Source organism: Hyperolius riggenbachi, chromosome 3, assembly GCF_040937935.1.
Source record: "Hyperolius riggenbachi isolate aHypRig1 chromosome 3, aHypRig1.pri, whole genome shotgun sequence".
Classification (NCBI taxonomy): Eukaryota; Metazoa; Chordata; class Amphibia; order Anura; family Hyperoliidae; genus Hyperolius; species Hyperolius riggenbachi.
The window spans coordinates 443,633,689-443,657,667 of NC_090648.1; the positions used below are offsets into that span (position 1 = coordinate 443,633,689).

General features: G+C 45.8%; 1 protein-coding gene across 1 annotated transcript in view; it reads right to left on the reverse strand.

The window, feature by feature from the left end:
• Positions 1 to 822: 822 nt before the first annotated feature.
• Positions 823 to 23,979, reverse strand: part of ZMAT2 (zinc finger matrin-type 2) — a 57,344-nt gene continuing 34,187 nt past the window's right edge. Inside the window, exons 5-6 of the mRNA XM_068277804.1 lie at positions 14,586 to 14,731; positions 823 to 1,630 (exon numbers count right to left, since the gene is read on the reverse strand). Coding sequence (XP_068133905.1) covers positions 1,487 to 1,630; positions 14,586 to 14,731 — 290 coding nt within the window. The 3' untranslated portion in view covers positions 823 to 1,486. The remainder of the gene's footprint in view (positions 1,631 to 14,585; positions 14,732 to 23,979) is intronic.

Consider the following 23,979-nt stretch of genomic DNA (forward strand, 5'->3'; position numbering starts at 1 on the left):
TCCTGTTTCACAAGGCAACAACTAAGGCTGGTTTAAACTTATTTTTTGCGTTGCCATGGGGATGCTCCTGCTGCATCCCACAATTCAAAAAATGACAAACATATGACCCAGTGGCAGAGTGCGCGACAGGGTCATAGGCAAAGCGTCGCTCCCTATTCAGTGACGTACTCCCTGCCGGACAGGAAAAGTACGTCATTGGGATTCTCGTCGGTCCCCGCATGTGCGCAGCACCACACTTCCGTTGATGAAATTCCTGCTTCATTCATTGACTCCAATGACTTTCGCCGCCGTTGCAGTCATACAGTTATGCTCTGCAGACTTTCCGTCAGCTCGGCAGCTAGTCGGAGACGCAACACAGTAAGTGTGCTAGGCCCCATTGACTTGCTTTGCATCTATAAATGCTTGGCCGTTCCTCCTGGGCAGACACTGCACTCGGTGATGCTGACTTTCAGGGAATGCTTTCATTTTACACACTAAGCCTTACCTTCACTATCTAATGGTGAAACTGACATATGTAACATATGGACACACTGTGATAGACACAGATAGGATTGCATAGAAGGTGCTGAGCCAGTGTTTCCATGCAGATTCGCTGTGCATTTGTGTGAGATGAAAGATGTGCAATTTCCTATTCCATTACGTATAACTGTATCCAATTATATGGTGTCTTTGTATTTCACATCTATACAAAAACAAACACTTAGATCACTGTGCACACCAAACCGCAAATCAAGTATAGGTACAAGACCACAGCACACTGCAGGGAAACCATTTTGCTGGAGAGAGCGTAATACTATACTATAATAATAAGAAAGCCTTAAATTAAAAATAGGTTCAAAACCTAGAAGAATTCACTTTAATGAACGCTAAGAACAAAAAAAGAATACGAAAATTGGAACGGAAAGTGCAAGGTATTAATCCCCCAGAAAAACATTGGATCCACTTTCAGCACCAAAAATTGTCCTGCATAGCCAGGTGCGTGCCAATTATACAACAGAGACCACAAGGACTTCAGAACCTATATGATGGCTACTTCATAGGCTAGGACTATGTATGCCAAAATTATATTCACTATCAAAGTCTTCTCAGAAGCTCCTCGTCCTTACAAAGAAAGAAAAAAACACAAGCTATTAAACGCCTCCATCTTTGGAAGTTCAAAGTCCACATGACTCTGTTCTAGATGATGTCACAGTGTAAACACTGCCAGTAATAGAGCTCTTTAGCTGTTGGATTATCAGAGCACAAGAGTAAGAGGTGATCAGGCGGTCTCTCAGTAAACAGCAGTTTGCGCATCATCCATTCACAGTTTTGGTCTGTAGGAGAGTTTATAAGATTGGTGAGGACTCCCGTAGTCTTCAGCTCTGAGCAAAGCCACTGCAGGCAGAAAAAGAGAACTGATTTTAAAAATGCTCTGGTTCAATATAAAAAGACATTTGCAGGGGGTAATATCTGCCTAGTAAAAATAGACTGCTGTTCCCAACTTTCATCAGTGGGTCTTTTTGGTGGAACCAAATCTAGAGAAACCCATAACAGCAGCCATCTCATCATCTTCTTCAAATGCAAAGTCCTCTTCTGCCTTCCTCTTCTTTTCCCGCTGCTTTTCTTTCTTATAGGCCTTTGCTTTCTCTTCCTGCAAAATAAAGAGAAGAATTGAGGCTATATTTTGGGTATGTTTTGTTTCTCTTTTAAACCAAGCATGTCAAGTAGGGAAGGCCAATGAGTTGCAAATTATTCCGAGTTGAAACAGGATTATGCAAATATATGCAGCTTGAAAATGGACCAATTGAATACAGCCAAGGCAGAATTTGGTTGGTCCATTTCCACACAGCATACATTTGCATACAGAATTTGCACAATCCTGTATCAGCTCAGAATTATTTGCATCTCACTGACAATCCCCAATGTCAAAGTCTGGATCTGATATACATTTTGAATCATTAAAGCAAATTCGAGGTGAGCATTTTTGTAAAAAAAACAAACAACATGCTGCCTGATGTGGGGGGCAAGGTGCTAGCCAAATTAGGTAGCCAAAATAAGAGCCTCACTACGCATCACAGAGCAGGGTGCAGGAAGGGGAGAGAGGTAGAGCTGCCCAATGAGAGCTGGGGGAGGGGCAGTAGGAATGCCCCAATGAGCGTTTTGCAGGAGTGCTTCTCCTGCAAGTGACGCCCCTTCCCTCCGAGATTTTTGACAAGTTGCATGTCAGCAATTTGGGGTGGAGGGGTGGTGATAGCGCTGTACGTGGGGGGGGGGGGGGCGAAAGCAGCACAGAGGGGACACAGAGGCATGTCATAGACCTGGGAACATGCCTCTGTGTCCCATCTGCATTCAGAGCAGAGCACAGCAAAGCGTCACCAGGTGGGCTGTCCTTATTAAAAAGCTGTCTGCTGTGCAGGTTTAGCCTCCATACAGTGCTTGATGCTGATACACATCAGGAGCTGTACAAGGCTATGTAAGGAGAATGGCACCACCTGGTGATGCTTGCTGCACACTGCGCTGAATGAAGAAAATAGAGTGAGATAAGAGGCCAGGCCCGTGGACCACAGTGAGATCTCCTTGCATCAATGCCCCGGTGCTGCTCGTTCACCAGTTGATCCTATAGTCATCCAGATAGGAGCCGCTGAAGTCTATCTGGATGCGTACTCACATCCAGTGTTGTGGTGGCGGATGCATGCGCTTACAGGTTATCGATTGTGAAGGGGAATATATGTTCCCCTGAGCCAACTGAAGTCCCTGTGAATGAATCAATATGCTTCCAATCACACCGCATGTTGATTCATAAAACTGAAAAAAAAAAAAAAAAAAAGGACCAAACACTTAGCACCACCTAGTGGCCAAAAAGTAAAGTTAAAGAAAAAATAAGCAAAAAACATTATATATTTAAACCTCACCCTAACTTCCCCTATAGCTACAAAAAATAAACACGTTTAAAAAAAAGTGAGTTTAAAAAAATACATAAACAGTTACCTTACGCTCTGAGCAATTTTAATATGTACATAATGAGGGTATATTACTATTATTTTAGCAAATAAGGGGCTTGTGATTATTTATAGCAGGGGTAGGGAACCTTTTTGGCTGAGAGAGCCATAAACACGACATATTTTCAAATGTAATTCCATGAGAGCCATACAATATGTTTCAAACTAAATACAAGGAAATGTGTGCATTTTCCCCTCTGCTCATCACCTATGTCTCCCTCCACTCTTCTTGACCTTTCTGCTTTGCCCTCTGATTTCCCAGTCCCCATTACATATATTCCCTTCTTCAGAGACGGTGCTGGGTGGGGTGGGGGATGGCTAAGGGTGATGAGTGGGGAAGGCCAGAAGAGGTGCTGGGTGGGGAAAGGTAGGTCAGGATGCTGGGTGGGAGAGGCAAGTCAGGATTGGAGCAGCAGGTAATGTTTGCAGGGTGGGAGAGGCTGGTCAGGGTGGGAGCAGCAGGTCAGGTTGCAGGGCGGGTGGAGGCTGGTCAGGATGGGAGCAGCAGGTCAGGTTGCAGGGTGGGGGGAGGCAGGTAAGGTTGCAGGGTGGGGGGAGGCTGGTCAGTATAAGAGCAGCAGGTCAGGTTGCAGGGTGGGGGGAGGCTGGTCAGTATAAGAGCAGCAGGTCAGGTTGCAGGGTGGGGGGAGGCTGGTCAGGATGGGAGAAGCAGGTCAGGTTGCAGAGTGGGGGGAGGCAGGTAATGTTGCAGGGTGGGAGAGGCTGGTCAGGATGGGAGAAGCAGGTCAGGTTGCAGGGTGGGGGGAGGCAGGTAATGTTGCAGGGTGGGTGAGGTTGGTCAGGATGGCAGAATCAGGTCAGGTTGCAGAGTGGGGGGGGGGGCTGTTCAGGGTGGGAGCGGCAGGTCAGGGTGTGGAGAGGTAGGTCAAGTTGCTGGGTCGGCAGGTGGTATTGCTTGGTGGGGGGAGGTAGGTGAGGTGCTGGGTCGGCAGGTGATATTGCTTGGTGGGGGGGGGGGGGAGGAGGTAGCTGAGGTGCTGGGTCGGCAAGTGTTATTGCTGGGTGGGCAGGTGTTATTGCTTGGTGGGTTGAGGTAGGTGAGGTGCTGGGTGGGCAGGGGTTATTGCTTGGTGGGAGGAGGTAGGTGAGGTGCTAAGTGGCAGGCTTGGTGGGGGGAGGTAGGTGAGGTGCTGGGGGGCAGGCTTGGTGGGGGGAGGTAGGTGAGGTGCTGGGTGGCAGGCTTGGTGAGGGGAGGTAGGTGAGGTGCTGGGTGGGCAGGTGTTATTGCTTGGTGGGTGGAGGTAGGTGAGGTGCTGGGTGGCAGGCTTGGTGGGGGACGTAGGTGAGGTGCTGGGTGGCAGGCTTGGTGGGGGGAGGTAGGTGAGGTGCTGGGTGGCAGGCTTGGTGGGGGGAGGTAGGTGAGGTGCTGGGTGGGCAGGTGTTATTGCTTGGTGGGGGGGGAGGTAGGTGAGGTGCTGGGTGGCAGGCTTGGTGGGGGGGAGGTAGGTGAGGTGCTGGGTGGCAGGCTTGGTGGGGGGAGGTAGGTGAGGTGCTGGGTGGCAGGCTTGGTGGGGGGAGGCAGGTGAGGTGCTGGGTGGCAGGCTTGGTGGGGGGAGGCAGGTGAGGTGCTGGGTGGGCAGGTGTTATTGCTTGGTGGGAGGAGGTAGGTGAGGTGCTGGGTGGCAGGCTTGGTGGGGGGGAGGTAGGTGAGGTGCTGGGTGGGCAGGTGTTATTGCTTGGTGGGTGGAGGTAGGTGAGGTGCTGGGTGGCAGGCTTGGTGGGGGGAGGTAGGTGAGGTGCTGGGTGGCAGGCTTGGTGAGGGGAGGCAGGTGAGGTGCTGGGTGGCAGGCTTGGTGGGGGGAGGCAGGTGAGGTGCTGGGTGGGCAGGTGTTATTGCTTAGTAGGAGGAGGTAGGTGAGGTGCTGGGTGTTATTGCTTGGTGGGAGAAGGTAGGTGAGGTGCTGGGTGGCAGGCTTGGTGGGGGGGGGGGAGCAGGTGAGGTGCTGGGTGGGCAGGTGTTATTGCTTGGTGGGAGGAGGTAGGTGAGGTGCTGGGTGGCAGGCTTGGTGGGCGGAGGTAGGTGAGGTGCTGGGTGGCAGGCTTGGTGGGGGGAGGCAGGTGAGGTGCTGGGTGGCAGGCTTGGTGGGGGGAGGCAGGTGAGGTGCTGGGTGGCAGGCTTGGTGGGGGGAGGCAGGTGAGGTGCTGAGTGGCAGGCTTGGTGGGGGGAGGCAGGTGAGGTGCTGGGTGGCAGGCTTGGTGGGGGGAGGCAAATGAGGTGCTGGGTGACAGGTTTAATACTAAATAACAATATGTCTATCTAACTGAGTTAACCAGTCTGTCCCTTCTAAGCTAAAATCCCCCAAAGTGCTGCATTAGAGACAGCACACTCACCAGGCCAGGCAGCGTGGCGGAGTTCCACAGCGCGGGCTCGGCGGAGTTCCACAGCGCGGGCTCCAGCCTTGCATCATCACTGGCCGCAACACCAGTCCCTGCACTCTGCGTCACCATGGGGGCGGAGTTACAATACGCTGGCCGTGGCGGCTGGAAGAGGCGGCGCACAGCACGGCCATGTGAGGAGAGGCGGAGATGTACAGGGAGGAGGCGGACTTGTGAGGATGGAGGCCGGGCATGAAGGAGGTGGCGGCGGCACACAAATGTAAAATTGAACACAGTCTCCCTGGCTGCGCTGTCACCAGGGATTTAGCGAGCCAGAGAGCCACATGCTGGCCTGAAAAGAGCCATATGTGGCTCGCGAGCCATAGGTTCCCGACCCCTGATTTATAGGATAGAATCAGAAAAAAATTACACCTTTATTTTCAAATAATATATTGTCACCATACATTGTACTAGGAACATTTAAATGAGAAGGGTGGAGCATCACCTGAGTTACGATGACCTTTTGTCAGGTAAGTATTACTTCTTAGACCCTTTAAAGTTTTATTTATACGGGAGGTACTTTAAAGTTTTATTTCTGTCTTTATTTGAAATTTAAAATAAAAAATTGGCTTGTGTAGCTATAATGCAGTATATGCAGAGGTCCTCAAACGTTTTGGGTCGAGGGCCGGGTCAACATACTTCAGACTGCAGGGGGGCCGAGTATACATAAGATGATGCGAGTCTTTGCGGGCCAGACAATGAAGCATACCCAGGTGACAACCTGCAGTCCGATTGGACAGCAGTGTCACCTGATGTGGAATTTGATTGGAAACCAGCAAATTACTGCTTTCTGGCTTCCGTGTGAAAGGGCACTGCTATTCCATATGCGGACCACCAATATTTAAAGATGGAGCTGACCTCATATATAAGTAATACATTTACTGTGTAAGCCTCAGGGGGCCACATTCGGCCTGTGGGCCTTAGTTTGAGGACCACTGGTTTAAATTATTTAATGAAGTTGGTGTTAAGGTACCCACAAATGATGCAATCTTTTTTGTATCCAATCTTACCATTTCTCTTATGCTGGGAATACACGGTACGTTTTTGAGCCATTTAGGTGGCTCGATTGATAATTTCCAACATGTCCGATCTCCCGCCCGATCGATTCTGCGCTCGATTTCGCATAGGGAACAATGGGAAAAGATAAGGAAAACGAATGGAAGATAAGAGAATCAGGCGTGAAATCGAGCGCGGAAAACGATCGGGCACGAAATCAAGCGGCAAAAACGTACCGTGTATTCCCAGCATTAGTGTAAGAGACTACCTAAAATATCCCATTCAAAGTATATTCACTCAGTTTACATGACATAGATTTGGTAAGACTGGACAAAAATGATGGGCATGATAAGCCTTTAGGACAAGCTAATAAAGGTTTGTTTTGTATTTATAGATTTGAAACAGAGTCATTTGCCCTGCATGTGAAAATGTCTATTGTTTCCTTCTTGGCACCATGATGTCCCACATATGAGCTTTAGAATTTCCTTGGGCAATTTGAGATCTGGATGCGGTAACTTCATCTCCGTTAGATAGGCAGGTCCATTATATTCCTGACACCTCTTGGATGAAGACTGATGCATTGAGTGACACATACCAGAGGAGCTCTGGAATTACAAAGCAGCCTCAATCCTGAAATCCTAAAGGAAAAGTCCACTGAAGTCCTCCATTTTTCATGGATTCTTTCTTTTTTTTTTGCAACATCCGTATTTAAACACATTCTTTATGCGTCATTTTTTTCCCTCACGTCATTTTTACTGTATTCATTATTAGTCTCCTGAATCATAATGATTGCTTCTGGATTAGTAATGAGATTCTTAGGCAAGGAATTGGCGGTGTTTGAGTCACACAACAATGGGGGGAGCAAGTTGGTTTGAGAAGCTGCACACCTCATTAGGCGCTATAGCAACTGCTGTCCTATATGTCTGCACACACCTGTCCCTTTATTGTTGTCTGGCCATAGCCTAATCATTATGATTATTGACTGTCAAGGAAAGTGTTAAGCTAGCGACACATTTTCTGGTCAGGGACGGTACTTGCATAGGGGCAAACTGGGCAATTGGTGGGCATCCATGGTGACACCCGAGTTTGCAGAGCGCATAGCAGAGCATAGTCTCACCTGTCCGACTAATGTGATCCCCCAACTTCCTTCTGTCTTCATGAAGCGACATCTCTGTCCCTATGACCCACCTGCATGCTACTTAAGAATGTACATGGCTGCAGCAAACAGAAAAAAGGCACCGGGGGGTGGAGCACACAAAAGAAGGAAGGAGGATTAGGTAGACAAACCGGAGAGGTAAGATTATGCTCCAGTGTGGTGACGGTGGTGGTAGTAGGGAGTCAAAAGGCACCTTAAAGTGTAACTGTCGGGCATAAAATCAAAAATCAATTCTTATTTTTTTATCTGGTAAACAAAGATGCTAACCAGGCAATTCGAAAGTTAAAAATCACTATTACTTTTCCTGTTGATAAATGATCATTTCCCAGTTTACCTGACTCTTATTTGGTACGTTGTCGCACAAAGGAAGTTGCAAGGCAGGCTGGGTTGTTGGGTTTTTTGCTTCTTTATTGCCCCTCAGACTTAACTAATACAGCCTAATTGGCTGAAGCCTCTTTCCCTCCTGTTTTCCCCTCTGATTGGCCAATATTTATTATGCTGAGACAATGCCCTTTCTATTGCAGAGCTGGGTGGGAGTGCCTGAAGACTGGGAGGAGGGCGAGCAATGCATACACAACCAGGCAGAGGAGAATAAGGGAGGAAATGACATCAGGATTGGCTTTAAAGATAACCTTAAGTAAAAAAAAAAATAATGAGATGAACTCACCTGGGGCTTCCCTCAGCCCCCTGCAGCCGATCGGTGCCCTCGCAGCTCCGCTCCGATGCCTCTGGACCCGCCGGCGACGACTTCCGGTTTCGCCGGCACCGGCTGACAGGCATGGGAACGCGAGTGATTGTTCGCGTTCCCAGCCTGTATATCGCCCACTATGCTGCTATTGCGGCTCCTGGCCTGGGAATAAGCAGTACGTTTGAGCGGCATACACCCTGCGGTTAGAGGGAGGATCAGGAGCGGCACTAGCGCGGGCATCCATCCCGAATATAGGCGAATGGGCACTGGCAGAGGACATTGTTACATGCGATCTTGACACCGGGACGCGTACGGTAAGTGCAATTGTAGATGCGCCTGGAGCTTGTGGATAACAGTATTACGCTATGTATTTTTTTATATGTTTTTTATGGAGCTGCTTTTATTGGAATAAATGAAGATTTATGGGGATTTGGTGTTGTGGCATGTGACTGGTAGTGAGCCAAAGTGAATTCTCCACCTGCAATCTGAGGTGGGCTACATCTGGTGAGCGTTTTGGCATACATTTGCTGGGGACTGGCACGGAATGAGCACTGAGTGAGAGCACTGAACACGGAGGGATAGTTTCACCTGGTGGAATTTGAGTGTGAATTGAAGAGACATGTTTAATGTGATAGAACGGTATCACCCTATGTAAAGCTTTCATTGCAGGTCAAGGATAAAATCATTATACCCAACAGTTGATGGCACAAGTCTGAGGAGCGCAGCAGTATTTTGTGTATGAAGTATTCCTGAACTGGACTTTCTGTAGCGATATCTGACGCTGGTACAATTAGGTTTATGCTAAAAATTTGAACTGTGGCGCAGTGTTTATTAATTAATAAATATCTTGGCGATTTTGTTCAGGGAGGTGTGGCCACGCACCAGAAGTCAGGTGATTCGGAGTCTTTGAGACAGCTTTGAGGACAAGGTAGCACAGGTAACTATAACTGTCATTTACTGGAAGGCTACCGGCTTTTACATTTAGGCTGGAGATCCGCTTTAACATCAGTATCTGAAGGGGGGGGTAGATAATAGGGTTACCCTAATAATTCTGTAACGGAGGAGGGGGAGCAACAAAGGATACCTAAAAACTGCTAAATTGGGGTGCTGGGATTAGAGGCCAAATTAACTGGTGCATATACATGTCCTATTAGTGTAGTTTTTCAGGATCGATAGTCCGTCTCTGGGAAAGAGCCATTTGTAGAACCACATTGTAAGATTTAAATTACATGTACACATTCTTAAAAGAAGTACATTTCTCCCAGATGCATTATACATTACTTTTCTCCAATGTTGCGGTGTGCATACAGTAGTAAGTAAAAATCTGACCGGTTTGGACTAGTCCATCTCCTCATGGTGGATTTTCAGTATCTCCTTTATTCCTAACAAAAGCACTCCCTGGAAAGAATCTATACAAAGATGCCGGCTGGCCTCAATACTCATTGCACACTATTTTTACAGATGAACTGAGCAACTGGTGTTTAGTAAGGCCCCATTGACACTTAGAAACGCAAAACGCCAGCGATTTTTGCCGGCGTTTTGCAGGAGTGATTTTTTCACGATTTCACGTGGAAAAAAATCACTGAACACTGCGGCGATTTTGCAGCGATCGCGTTTAGCGCTTCTATAGCACTGAAACGCGATCGCGAGAAATCACCTGAAAATGGAGCAGGCGACGCGTTTGCGTTTTTGTGCGATTTGCAGCGATTAGCGCAAATAACTCAAGTAAGAACGGGCCCATAGGGTTTCATTACACTAGCTCTTTTAAAAAGCGCTAGCGTTTGAGCTTTTTGCCGAAATCGCAACAAAACGCTCAAGTGTGAATTTGCCCCAAGACCTTTTGCAAAAAAAAACCTAAGAATCCCGCATGAGGACATTGACTACTCAATAACATGTCATATTTTTTTACTGACTACTGTAAATGACAGCAAAATAGGAGAAACGTAATTTATAGTGCATATCAATCTGGGAGAAATGTTCTTCTTACAAGTATGTGTACACATATATTTTACATTTTTTCCCGGTGGGGTCCTTTAAAAGCCTCTACCTGGAGACTGACTAGCAAAACAACAATTAAAATGGAACAACAATGCTATTCCTTACCACTTTACTGATGCAGCATGCAAGTGAAAAAAGCACCAGCTTCATTAAAGCTGTGAGGTCATCACACCTAAGTTCCTCTCTGATCTTGGCCTTGATGAAAGACCTTTTCCTACCATCGTGACTGTATCTTGCCACAGTACTGAATGAAAGGATGCAGGCTTATTGTGAGTGAAGCACTTGATCTTCATGAATACAGAGCAGCCTTCACACAAAGTCCAGGCATTATTCTACATACAATGGCCATGGCTCGGCCACTATGTGAAAACATGCAGAGCTTTCCATATTTCTCTATTTGTATTTGCCTTAACTGTTGTCTATAGGATTATGACCAACTATCAATCTCCTTTATGATACATTTACACTATACGTTTTTCGGCAGATGCTGTAGATGGGTCGATAAATAATTTCCGTCATGTCCGATATTTTAGATCGTTTTTCTGGTTGATTTTTCATAGGAAGTAAATGAAAATAGAGAAGAAAGGATAAGAGCATCAAGTGGGAAATCGAATTGAAAATCGATAGGACAGAAATCGACTGAAAAAACGCATCGTGTGTACCTAGCATAAGGGCTCTTTTCCACTATATCAGCTTTATGATCGCAATTGCGTTTCAAAGCAGTTTCCACTAATGCGATTGCGCTATTACATATACTCAGTATAGTACAGCTCAATCGCATCCAAAATGCGGCAGGACGACTATTGCGCTCGGGACAAAATCGCAATGCAATTGGAAATGGCCATTGCTGTTCCCATCAGTTTTACTGTACACCACGTTTTGCGAGCCGTTAGCAATTGGAATCAGATCACAAAATACAGTGCAAAAGAGCTCTTAGGGCCCATTTTTAGTAGAAGCATGCAAATTCGCATGGTATTTTCCAGGCATGAAATTGCATGCACATTTGCATATGTATACATCCGGTTTTTACATGCAAATTTGCATGTATAATCGCTATTTTGTCTTTTGTTTTTTCAAAAAATTGGGCGGGGTGGACGGCGTCGCCAGGAGGATGGTTCCAATTGGAGCTACAGTGGCTTGCTTTCTAAGCTGTCCAGCTTAATGAGATGCTGCAGTTGACCCTAGGAGGTAAGTATAGAGATTGGGGGAGCAGAGTGTTCGATGGTGTGCACAGTCAAGTCGAGGTGGCCATCCATCAGGCAATTTTTCGAAGTTCCGATTTGATAATTTTATTGAATCGGAGGAAAATCTGTGCTGTATGTTCCGATCGATTTCGGGCCAAAATTGGTCAAAAAGGGGTGATCGGACATGTTGGAGAATCTCAGTTGCAAGTGTTCAAACAGGGTTTGATATCATGATGACCAATGTACCCCCAGCCGGTGTCCCCTCCTGAACGTGTGCAGAGTTTTACAGTCTCGGCTCTCTGCCAGGACAACTCCTGGCCTCCCTCACCGTCACTGCCGTGTCCACCGTCACTTGTATCACGTGGCACCAGGCACGTTACGCCATACACATGTCCTGTGGCATAGGCGGTGATGTCGGAAACAGTGGAGAAGGCCAGAACTTGCATGGGCGGAGAGGTGAGGTTATACGGAGCATGGGCCGCCGGGGGATATTTTAATAGTTGGGGCAGCCAGGCAGGTGAGAGAGGCGGTGCCCTGGGCGGAATTCTGATAGATTTCATGCTGGTCGATCTGCCAATATATCGACTGATGTATGGACTCCTTTAGTTTGTGTAGGTGGGATCTTGGGGTTAAAGAAATCCTGTAATAAAAAAAAAAAAAAAAAACCTTTGAGGGATACTTACCTCGGGAGGGGGAAGCTTCTGGATCCTAACGATGTCCCTCCGTTAAGTGCCCAGGTCCCCCGAAGTGCAGCGATGTAACTATTTACCTACTGCGATCCTGCGCAGGCGTACTAGTCGCTTTTCATTCAGGTGAGGTGTAAATGGCCGAACCCGATTGATCCGCTCTACTGCGCAGGCGCGAGTCCTTTTATAGAGCGGATAAGATTTCTGCCTTACCCGAAAGGAAGAGCCGCGCTGGTTCCCGGAGAGGTAAATAAATCATCCCTTGTCAGGCTTGTCGAGGGAGGATTGTGGGAGACTTTGGGGAGCCAAAGTCTCCCCGGAGAGTTTTTTTTATACAGAGTCTCTAAAGTGAACACAATTGTTCTTGAACTTGTAATGCAAATAAACAGTTTCACTGCTCATCTTCTGACTCATTCAAGTACAAGAGAGAAAGCTGGCAAGAGAAAATAACAAAAACTTGTGCAGTGAGAACATCTGAATGACAAATATGAAAAGGAATAAATTATGTTTTTGGGTTGTTTTCCTCAGTCCAATGCAACTTCCTGGAGTTGTCCTTTAAAGTGAACTTAGCACCGTTAAAAGTAATGTTTGTAACAGGAAGTACCGCTAGAGGGTGCAGGAGTTGGGGGAGCACCATTACTTACCTACGGGGAGCTGATCCTCTGGACCCCGGCCCGTTTGGGCGCCTCCATGTTCTCCCAACAGCTGCTGCTGTCGGCATTCGTAATTCCCGACGAGGTGTCACACGTATACCGAAATGCATGCTGGGAGATGCAGGGCAGCACTGTATCTCCCGGCAAGCATTTGTTTTTTGAAAAGTAAAAAACGATGCACAGTACGGTGGACCTGAACTCTTGCACAGGACAGAGGGAAAACACAGAGGAATGCACCTTGTATGTATTTAGAGAGTTTAGTCTAATTTCCCCTCATCTGTGACTAATCAGTGTAAGTTGATCTATCAGCCGTGCCAGCTGGCTGCCTCAAGCAGAGCAGCTAATTTGTAAACACAGGATGTTAACCTTATGCCTGCTTCCATTAAAACAGGAAGTAGACACACTGCAGATGTATTGCAGGATTTGTATCAGCTGTAACATAGAAATGTTTTTCTTTAAAGGTCATTATGCTGTCACTTATCTTTAAGACCAGAGAGGAAGTTCTGAGTTCAGGTCTGCTTTAAAGGGGAACCTAAAGTGAGAGGTATATGGAGGCTGCCATAGTTATTTCCTTTTAGACAAAACCAGTTGCCCGACAGCCCAGCTGGTCTGTTCGGCTGCAGTAGTGTCTGTATCACACCTGAAACCAACATGCAGCTAATTTCGTTAGATCTGACAGAAACACCTGATCAGCTGCATGCTTGTTCAGGGGCTATGGCTAAATGTACTAGAGGCATCAGCAGGATGGCCAGGCAACTGTTACTGCTTTAAAGCAAATAAATATGGCAGCCTCCATATACCTCTCAATTCAGGTTCCCTTTAAATGACACTCAATGTGAAAATAAACTAAAGAAAAACAATTGTATTTATCCTTCTCCTCCTAAAAATGACTTTTTAAGATATTCCACAGTTTTTACTGTTTTATTGTTTTACTCAATGACATTCATTGAAGTATACCAGAGCTAAAATCTATTAACTATCAAAGCTGTGGAGTCGGAGTCATTTGGGGTACCTGGAGTAGGTGGTGGTTTCATAAACTGAGGAGTCGGATGAATTGTGTACAAAATCCACTGCCCTGGTAAATATTAGACTACGGATTCAGAGTTGGAGTCGGTGGTTTCATAAACTGAGGAGTCGGATGATTTTTGTACCGACTCCACAGCCCTGTTAACTATTGACCCTTTTTATCTCTTTCCTGCTCTCAGAAGCCATTTTTTTGGTAGGAAAGTGTTTTAGAGTTGTAATTTCTTATCAGTGAGGGTCATACTGTAGTCTGACCCAGACCTGACTCAGACAGGAACTGCCACTTACATACCTGATGTTTAACGCTTTCAGGCAGAGAAAGGAACAAAAGGAACACAGCACAGTTATTTGTGTTCTAGGCACTGTACACACACATGTCTATCTCATCATGTCACATGTCACCTCGGGTATCCTTTAAGCCAGTCAGAACCCAGAGGCAAAGAAGACTGGAAAAGAAAGTCAAGCTCATGTACTGGCTCCACACCTTTTACTACTCCTGGAAACTGCAACATGGAGACAAGTAATACTTTGAAATCTGCATTGACATGTAAGAAAAATGGATGGATGGGGAACTTCTTTAATGTGGCTCGCCATTTGCACAAGACAGGCAGCGTGAAAATAGCACATCAATTTAAAAAGAATCAGAGATTTAGGAGAATCTCTAACGAAGCGCCTCAATGATATGACCCATTCCGAGGCAACGGCTAAGATGGATGCTTATGAATATTGCCTTGGCACAATAAATGGGAGCCTTCACTGTGTATAGGCAATAAGTGCTCTTTAAGTGCGGACATAAAGTTTGATGGACCCTGTAAAATGCATTCACCTCTTCCCGCAGTTCTTTCATTCTCTCCTCAAAGTCGTAGTCTTTTTGTTTTTCCTCCATTTTCTTCTTGTTTACTTCAAATCGTTTTTTAACTTGATCAAGTGTGGAGCGTTCCACTCTCATGGACATCCCCAAGTTCCGTTGATCTGAAAGGCAAGAGTCATTGCAAAATCAATAACAGTTTAGGTGTCTCGGGTCTTTAAATCCTGGATGTGTCTGCCCAGCAACACTCTACAACATCCTACGATAGCCACTTAGCTGAAGGGCATTCCATCCGTCTGAAGTCCGGAGAATTAATGGCGGGGACAGATTTAATTTACAGAAGAACGTGTGGAATTAATGCTGGTGACAGGAAGGAAAGGACCAGTGTTGCATCAACGCGAGACCCTTTCCCAGATTCGACACCGCAAAGGAACTCTTAATGAATGGAGACGTTAAGAAATATCACGCGTACATAACAGGGCGCCCTCAAACAAACAACCACTCGCTTTGATCACCGTTTAGTGGTTACTGACAAAACAATTCATTTTCCTCGACGTGAAGACCGATTCCTTTTAACCACGCGCTGAATAATTAAAACTTGTCTCACTCTGCCACAACAGGCAATCACTGCAAATGTCCGTTCGCGGTAGTGTAAGGATCAGAAGGCTGCTCGGGGTAATTTGCATCAAGTACGGACTAACAAATGAGGGGTGAGGGCTGGTTGCGAGGCTGAACACTGGAGGGGGAGGAAAGCTAAAAAAAAACAACAAAACTGCCGATGCGGCGTCAGAAGGCACTCCGTAATTAGGAGTGAAACTGTTCAGGTGATGTGCCGCCATATGTCCGCAATTAAGTTTTAATTTGCTTATCTTTCGCATGCTATATTATTCAGGACCTGGCCAAGCAACAGGCAGGCCTCAGATGTTCCTCAGCGTTCACTGTTGCTGCACTGGGAATAAAAAAACTAACTAACCGACAGCAGCACTTTTACCTGTAACTGTACCTACTGCCCTGTAACAATAGAAACCATCATTAGAAAATAGATTCATAACCTTCTTCTGTCCTCCTCTAGAATTACTTCCTCGCATTCAAGTATACAAGATTTTACACATGCTTCACCCCTTTCTCTGGAATGCCCCCCCCACAACACATCAGTCACTCTTTAGCCTTTGATATCTTTAACTGCTCCCTCAAAACTCACTTTTTCCAACAAGCATATGCTCTACCTTAGGCCACCCCCCCCTTGACCTAAGGCCACGTTACACTCCTACTAGATATCCTAAAAGCACACTGCTTTCTAGGTATGTTTATTGTATATTACCCCACCACTTGTTTTCCCTCTATTCCTTTAGATTGTAAGCTAATTACCAATTCTGTATTCTGTATCAATTCTGTATTTTGTAAATAGGTGTATACCATTGTCTGTATTGTTATGTACCCCATGTTTGTTTCTTACTTTGCACAGCGCCACTGAATATGTTGGCGCTTTATAAAACAATAGTAATAATCCCTGAAAAAGATGATCGGACAATTGATATAATTGTTGGTCTATTTATAAAGTGCTGACAGAGCTGGCCAGTATCTCTGCTTTATTGTTTCACGTGCATAAGCTACTCTGTATTGACTTCATCACTGTGAAAGCAACAATGCCAATGCCAGAGGGAGAAAGGGTCACATGACAAGTGCTTCCTGTTGAACATGGACAACCTTTTGCCATATAGTTAGAAGCACTCCTAATATACTCAAACTGCTTTTCGTTACGCAGCGCATGGCCTGTGAAAATTGATATTTCACTTTTCTATCAAAAGGGCAACGGGGGAAGCAGGAGTTTCAGCACCGAGCCAAAACATCTAATCGGCTAGCTCTGTCTGAACGTCACTCCCTGGAGCCTATTTTAATAGAGACCATGTGACCAATGCCAACAGCAAGACCAGCTGTCTGGTGCATCATATCCCTTGGAAACGCCATTTCTGGACTTCAATTATTCATCTTTTTTTTGGTACACCACAACTGATACATCAGGCTGAACATAATTTAGATGAATATTACTTTATGGTCTAATGTAAAGATAAAGGTGACCTTGTAATGACACATTAGGTACTAAATGGACTATTATACATAGCTCCCAACTGTCCCTCTTTCGGAGGGATAGTCCCTTTTTGGGAGCCCTGTCCCTCTTTCCCCCTCATTTGTCCCTCTTTCAGGACTTTGTCCCTCTTTCTATATAAATATTTATATTTCTATAGTAAAAATGTGTTTGATTGACTCTAAACGTTATTCCCATCCTTTAAATTAATATATTACTAATTTTTAATTGTTACTATGAAGGAAAATGAACCAGGATAGAAAGGACCAATGTGGTTTGAATTATAAAACAACATATTTTTCTTATGAAATCTTTATGGTATGTGTGACTAGGGGCATGACCAGGGGTGTGGCGTGGGTGTGGCTTAAGTGTCCCTTTTTCTCATCTCAAAAAGTTGGGAGGTATGTATTTGTACACTATGAAACTTTCCAACCAAAGCAGCATTGGTGGCTGCCCTGCCATTAACAAGACTTTATTGAGCTATAGCAAGTCCTCAAAGTCAGATATGAGAATCCGACTATGGACTATACCAGAGCTAGCTTACAACGTGTGTGTGTGTGTGTGGGAGGGGGGGGGGGTGGTGACAGGTGAGGTTGGGCCTATTCAGAGAAGTTGACAAATTAGGTGAAGGCTTCACATAGATGGTAGAGGTGTGTGGCTGGACGTCTAAACCAGGAAGTCCAGGAAATTTTAGGAGGAAGACAAGGCTGCTTTAAAGAGGAGCTTTAGCGAAAAGGGGAAAAAAATAAATTAATACATTTCAAAGTGGGAAGTTAAAAAATAGAAGGGAGATCAATAAGTGGTTGATATTCGCCATATAATTTGTTCATATTGTTTGATCCACAAACAGCCTGCACACAATCATCTTTACCAGTGGGCAGACATGGAAAAAACACAAAACAAAAAAACAGACAGCACCAACTGCCATTTTCTTTATAGATATAAATATGCACAGAGGGAGATACTGGTTGCTTGGGATCAGTTGTTATTTCCAACAATGGAACAAGACTCACAGACAGGAAACAGTCAGGATCAAGATCCTGACATCACACTGGGGGAGGGGTTTTACCACAATATCAAATTCAGACCCCCCCCCCCCCCCCCCCCCGATTATTTATTAGAGAAACGGGGTATCAGCTACTGATTGGGATGTAGTTCAATTCTTGGCTACAGTTCCTCTTAAGTGGCACTCTTGACCATCTCTACAATGCTTGCTTTTCTAAAGGGTTAAAGCTAGCTAAAAACGTATCAAGTTTTGTGTTTAATTGACCTTTAGGGCTTGTACATATTAGGGAAGATTTTGTTGTTTTTTTTAGCGCTGGCGATTTAAAAAAATGCTAGTGCAATATTAGCGTATGTGAGTGTTCTCACATAAGCGATGAGCTTTCTATCCAATCACAAACGCGGCTCCTGCAACATTTTAGAGCGGTTTGCAATTCAATAGAAAGGATAGGGAAATCGCTAAGTGCTTTGAAAAGCGATTTCCTGAGCGCTTTAAATGAATAAATACATTGTATTTATTCATTTCTGGAGCAAAGAGTTCACTTCCTGAGTAACGTCAGGAAGTGAAAAGAACATCGCTACACAAAAGCGCTAAGAAAAGCGTTTTTCTGAGCACAAATCGATCTGAAAGCGATTAGAAAAACGTTTTCAAAATCGCTACATAAATCATTCATTGCTTGCGATAGCGCTGGTGATTTATAATGTGAACAAGGCCTTAGATTTGGTTCTTAAACCGAACCAAGGGTGGATTGAATATACTGGGGTTTTTTATTTGGCTATTCGATCATCGAAAATTGATTAATATCGGTCTAAAAATCAAAAATTCTGTTGATTAATGTTACATTTAAGTTGATTGCCCAGGCATCTGTATACATATTGATGGTAGATCGAATTACTGTTTTTACCACTTTTAGGCTACTTGCACACCAAGGCGTTACGTTAAGGTCGCATAACGTGCCCCTAACGCAACGCCTGGTGCTCTTCGATGTGGACGTCAGAGTGAGCCGCGTTGTGCAGCTCACTCTGGCGTCCGTGATGCGTACTTTTGGACGCATGCGGCATCACGTGGACCCGCCGGCCAATCGCCGCACAGAGCGGCCGCACCAGGAAGTAAACACTGCACGTCACTGAGTGCAGTGAATATTAATTAGCCATGTGCCTGGCCGCTCTCCGCTCCTCCCCAACATGACTGAGCATGTGCAAACAGTCTAACGCGGCTTAAGCCGCTGTAACGCTATGGTATGCTGCACTTTCGGCAGAATGTGCAGTGTTATATGTAACGCAACGTGGGCAGTGTGAACAGCCCACTTGTGTTACATTGCTGTGCGTTGGGGGAGCGTTACAGGCTGCACTAACGTGCGCCTGTAACGTCTTAGTGTGTAAGCAGCCTTAGAGATCAAAAACACATATTGGATGAATATTTGGTTGAAATCAACCAGATATCGCTACCATTGGGCGAGGCTTTGTTCAATTTCAGCCCAACCAAAACAGAGGGTTTTTTTCAAATAAAAACAAAAGCACAAAAATCAGTCCTTCCATAGATTGAGCAGAACTCAATGAACGTACCTTTACTGAACCCCAAATCTCTCAATTGACTTTGTACTCCTCAGATGGAGCAGGCCTGAATCCACCCATCGACAGGATTCATTTTACCTTATTAAAAGCTGACTCGTTAGAATAAGAGCAGCCGAGGACATCCGAAACTTTAATCCTGTATAGAGAATATGTCATTTGGTTCACTCTGTTCTTCACGGGAACTTTCAGACCCAAGGGAGAAAAGCCTAAGCATTTTATTAAACGCAAAACTTCACCTTATTATTTAATGTGAGCCATTCATCATAACCTGATCATATACTCCTTAAAGAGCTGACTCCACCAATTCATTCCTGTCAATACCCAAGTCTACTCCTGCGCTCAGCTGCAATATTCCATAACAGCAATATAAGAGCGACCATTGCAGGCTTGTATGGTAGATATGTTAGTCCCCTAGCAGTCATGCTTATCCCAAGGGCTTCGCTAATTAGCAAGTAACGTGCCTGAAAATCAACATGCAGATAGAAATCCCATTTTGCATGGTCATCCCAGGTCAATGACTTGCTTAATTGTGAAGTTACTGAATGAAAAAGACAGCCAATGGCCAAAGTACGTCAGCAGTGGTTACCCCCATATCGCTATTATGACAGGTTCACGTTAAAGGGAACTAAACTTTCAAAATAGATTGGGAACTCAGATAGTTAACCCTCTGTGGCTGCTGACCATTATTCGGAAAAACAACAGGATTTCCATGCATCTACTACAGCTAAATAGCATTGGAAGGGGCTTGGTGGTGGGATTTATGAGCAGAGTGCATAAACAATAGCACCCCTGAGAAATCAATGTGGAACAATGGCTGTATAGTTTCAGTTATTGTATTTTTGGCGCTTGAAGTAAATCTGTACTAATATTGGAGGCTGAATAGTGTACTGGTTGAAGTCACCACCATTGACACAGGAGACAAGGGTTCGAACCCTGGCTGCAGCCAGTTACCTATTGAGTGAGGAGTCCTTGGGCAAAACTCCCTAACACTCCAGGGTGGCCTATTGAAAGTGCCCATAGTGGACGCAGCGACTAAAAAACGATTGGAGTAGGACAAGAGTAAAGCGCTACACAAATGTTATTATTCTTATTATTTAGTGGCAACTAAACCCTTAGATACTAGACTTACGGTATTCGAGGCGCTACAAGCTCACTATAAATGTGTGGCATAAAGAGGTTGATCCCTAGGGTGACCATTCAGGCCATAAGCTCATAGAGACAAGTCCCTCGGCTACAGCTAAGTGACAGGTGCTGTCGCTATGCAGAGACGAAGGTTCAGAGCACTACAAAGAGTCCCCTTTCCATAGCACTGTGGATGCCATACAACCAAGCTGTACATGCATGAACTGTCACAGGCTGCTGGAGTGGTGTCAGTCATGCATGCTAATCTATGGTACATGTATGGTACATGGTACATGTAATGTCAAAGGGGAAAGGGGGCTGGAAGGGTATGGGGGAGTGGGGAACCTGGAGCACAAGCATGAGGGAATAACACAATTGGACACTGTTTGGACAGTATGGGCAAAGTTTGATTGGTGCAGGAGTACATGTGGGGTCAATGCAACTGTAAAACATACAATGCACATGCCTTAAACCACAAGGAGATTATTGACCTTATGTGCAGTATAAAACATAGCATATTAAGAAATAAACAGTGAGTTGGGAAGAACTATCTGCAGCTAAAAAAAAACAATTGCTGCTGGTGCTTTATTTGTGAAAAAGTCCCCCCCCCCCCCCCCCCCCAAAAAAAAAAATAAAAAAAAAAAATAAACATGTTTTGCCACATGTGGGGATTCGTCAGAGGTGACAAAGCGCTATCATCACATTACAAACATCACATTAGCCAGAAACTGCAATGCAGGTAGTTCATATCCAGGTACAGCACTAGCAAGCTATCATACCATTTAGTCTCATAACTCGGAATTGAGTTATATGCACCATGTGTATTGATTACACAGCTATGGTCTTTCTATTTTGAGAATAGCCACGTTTTGAACTGTATTCAGTATTCGCTTTCATTAGGCATGTGGGGCTGTATGGAAGATATGGCACCCAACCATACATTTATTAGAGAAATATTCATTTCACGCTCTCCCCTCATACACGTCTCTTCACTGCCTGCATTAGGCTGTTCTCTTAATAGCACTTTTGTATTTTCATTCAGCTGTGGACTGTTCCAACAAACTGATTTTATATATCTCAATAAAAGTTATGTTTTATCCTGCTGTTAGGCACCACCTTGTGGATTAAGTATTGTGTGACTATGCCAATGTACAAAAATACCAAACCGATTATTATGTGGGCAAAATCTAAATGGTGCAGAAGGTAGAGAATATGTATACAGGTCTACATAAACAACCACAAATGTTGTGACAGCCCCCAAAAAAAGTCTGTAGCAGGGGCGGGCAATCTTTTTCCACTGCGGTCCGCATTATTCTCCTGCCCCGTATTCCTGTAGCGCCTCCTTGCAGAGTTGTGAGCGGTGCATAATGATAGGTTTAACTCACCCAATTGCACCTTTCAGCCGCGATCTCCATGGCCACAGAGGAACCATGTGACACAACGGCATGTACTGACTATCAACTGGTGACATGATGCCGCCGTGGCCATGGAGATTGGTGCTTGAAAGTGCGATTGGGTGAGTTAAACCTATCATTACACACCTCTCGCAACTTTACAGGGAGAAAGGAGAGGAAGAAGACCCTCTATCGGCAGGCTAGATTCAAAACTCTGTTGCAAAGAGCAGGAAAAGAGTGTGGCACTTCCCCTTTAAATTGTGGTATTACTGGTGAGAAGTTATGCTGATAGTGGCACAAGCATACATGCACACTGCAACCTGTACTCTCCTCACTTGCTGCTAGAAGTGTGCTCCGCTGGTGCAAACCGTAGAAGAAAGTTCACAGCAACTATGCATGTAAAGGACAAAAAGAGCGTGCACTTTCCGCCTGTAACTGTGGTACATTTATTGATCCAAGTTTACAGCATCAAATCGTGGTTACTGGAGGTGACAAAAAAAAGAGAGCTATACCTCATTTATTGTGCTGCAGGTTGCAGGTGCTGGAGGTGGGAGTTAGGGACAACGGTGGGCCTAACGACGGCCATTTCGCGTCCACACGGATGCTTGGTCACGCTGCGTTCCACTAAAGGGCGGATGTGAATCGACACGGCATAAGGACGGATAACCCAGCCTCTTCCGCCGCGTCACATCGCCCGTTGTGATAGGAGCTTCGCTGTGCGGAGGGCATGCTCCAAGTAGCCGGACGGAAGCCAAGAGGGCCCAATGCAAGCGACCAATAGGTCGCATAGGTTGCATATAGCGTGCCATAGTAATGGAATGCATGACGCACATATCATGCGAGCTTAAGGGCGCAGCATACTTCAATCCGGTAGTGCTGCCCAAGGTGACGTAATGCTGGGGAAAGAGTCACCAGCAGATTGCGCTAACCTCAGAGGTAATGCATTGCATGGGGCTCAGGCAGTCACCTGTGTATATGTTACGGCCAGAACCCGAAGTGTGGCCACTTCGCGTTCTGGCCGGCCAATGTGCGAAGTGGCCGCAGTGCAGCGGCCAATGTTAGAAATGTATTACAACTTGGTTAATTTAATTGAATATAGCCAGCGACAATGTAATAGATGAAGCCGCCGGCTTTCGCACTGCCTACTCTCCTCCTGCCCCCCCCCCCCCCCCCGGATCTCCCCCGCCTCTCTCCTCTCCCTCCTATACAATACGGAGCAGCCGGGGACACGCGTGTCCCCAAGAGTCGTTCGTCGCGGCAGGGGAATCCTGCCGTTCCTTCAGAGCGGGTGCTGGCAGAAGCAATGTCTGCAGCCTCCCCGCTCTGCTTCCCCTGCCGCGACGAACGACTCTCGGGGACATGCGTGTCCCCGGCTGCTCCGTATTGTATAGGAGGCAGGAAGAGGAGAGAGGCGAAGGGGATCGGGGGTGGGGGGGAGGAGAGGAGGCAGTGGAACGCAGCGTGACCAAGCGTCCGTGTGGACGCGAAACGGCCATCGCTAGGCCCACCGTTGTCCCCAACTCCCACCTCCAGCACCAGCAACCTGCAGCACAATGAATGAGGTATCTGTCTCTCTTTTTTTGTCACCTCCAATAACCACGATTTGATGCTGTAAACTTGGATCAATAAATGTACCACAGTTCTGACGGAAGGTGCACTCTCTTTTTGTCCTTTACATGCATAGATTAAAAACTCAAAACAGCCTGGAGTTTGTCTTCTCCCTAGCGATGCAAATGTTTCACAAGGTTTTAGACCTAAAAGCAAGAAAAAAAAAATCATGCCGCTAGATAGATCTGCTGTAGCCTGTATATAACTTGCATGACCTAGATTCAGCGCTGCAATTGTCCCTCCGTCCATAGGGTGGCGCTCTAACCCTATTGTGAGATCGACATCTGGTATCACAATGATCTCACCAAAGGGATGGAGATCCTCCGAGGACTGGAACAAGAATGGCAGCCAGCATCTGGATCCCAGGAGAGGTGAGTTAGGCCTCGTTCACATCTGCTGCGCTGAAAAACGTGTGAAAGCGCGTGGTAAAAAACGCATGCGCTTGTGTGCATTTTAGTGCGCGTTTCTGTGCGTTGCGCTGCGCTTCTTTAAAGCACGTTTTGCTTGTTGTACCAGCAGCAGTTGTCAATAAAACTTTGTTTTTGTATGTAAATGTATTTTTTTCTCCAATTAGGGGTAAAAAACGCATGCGCTTCTATGCGCTTGTACGCGCTTCTATGCGTTA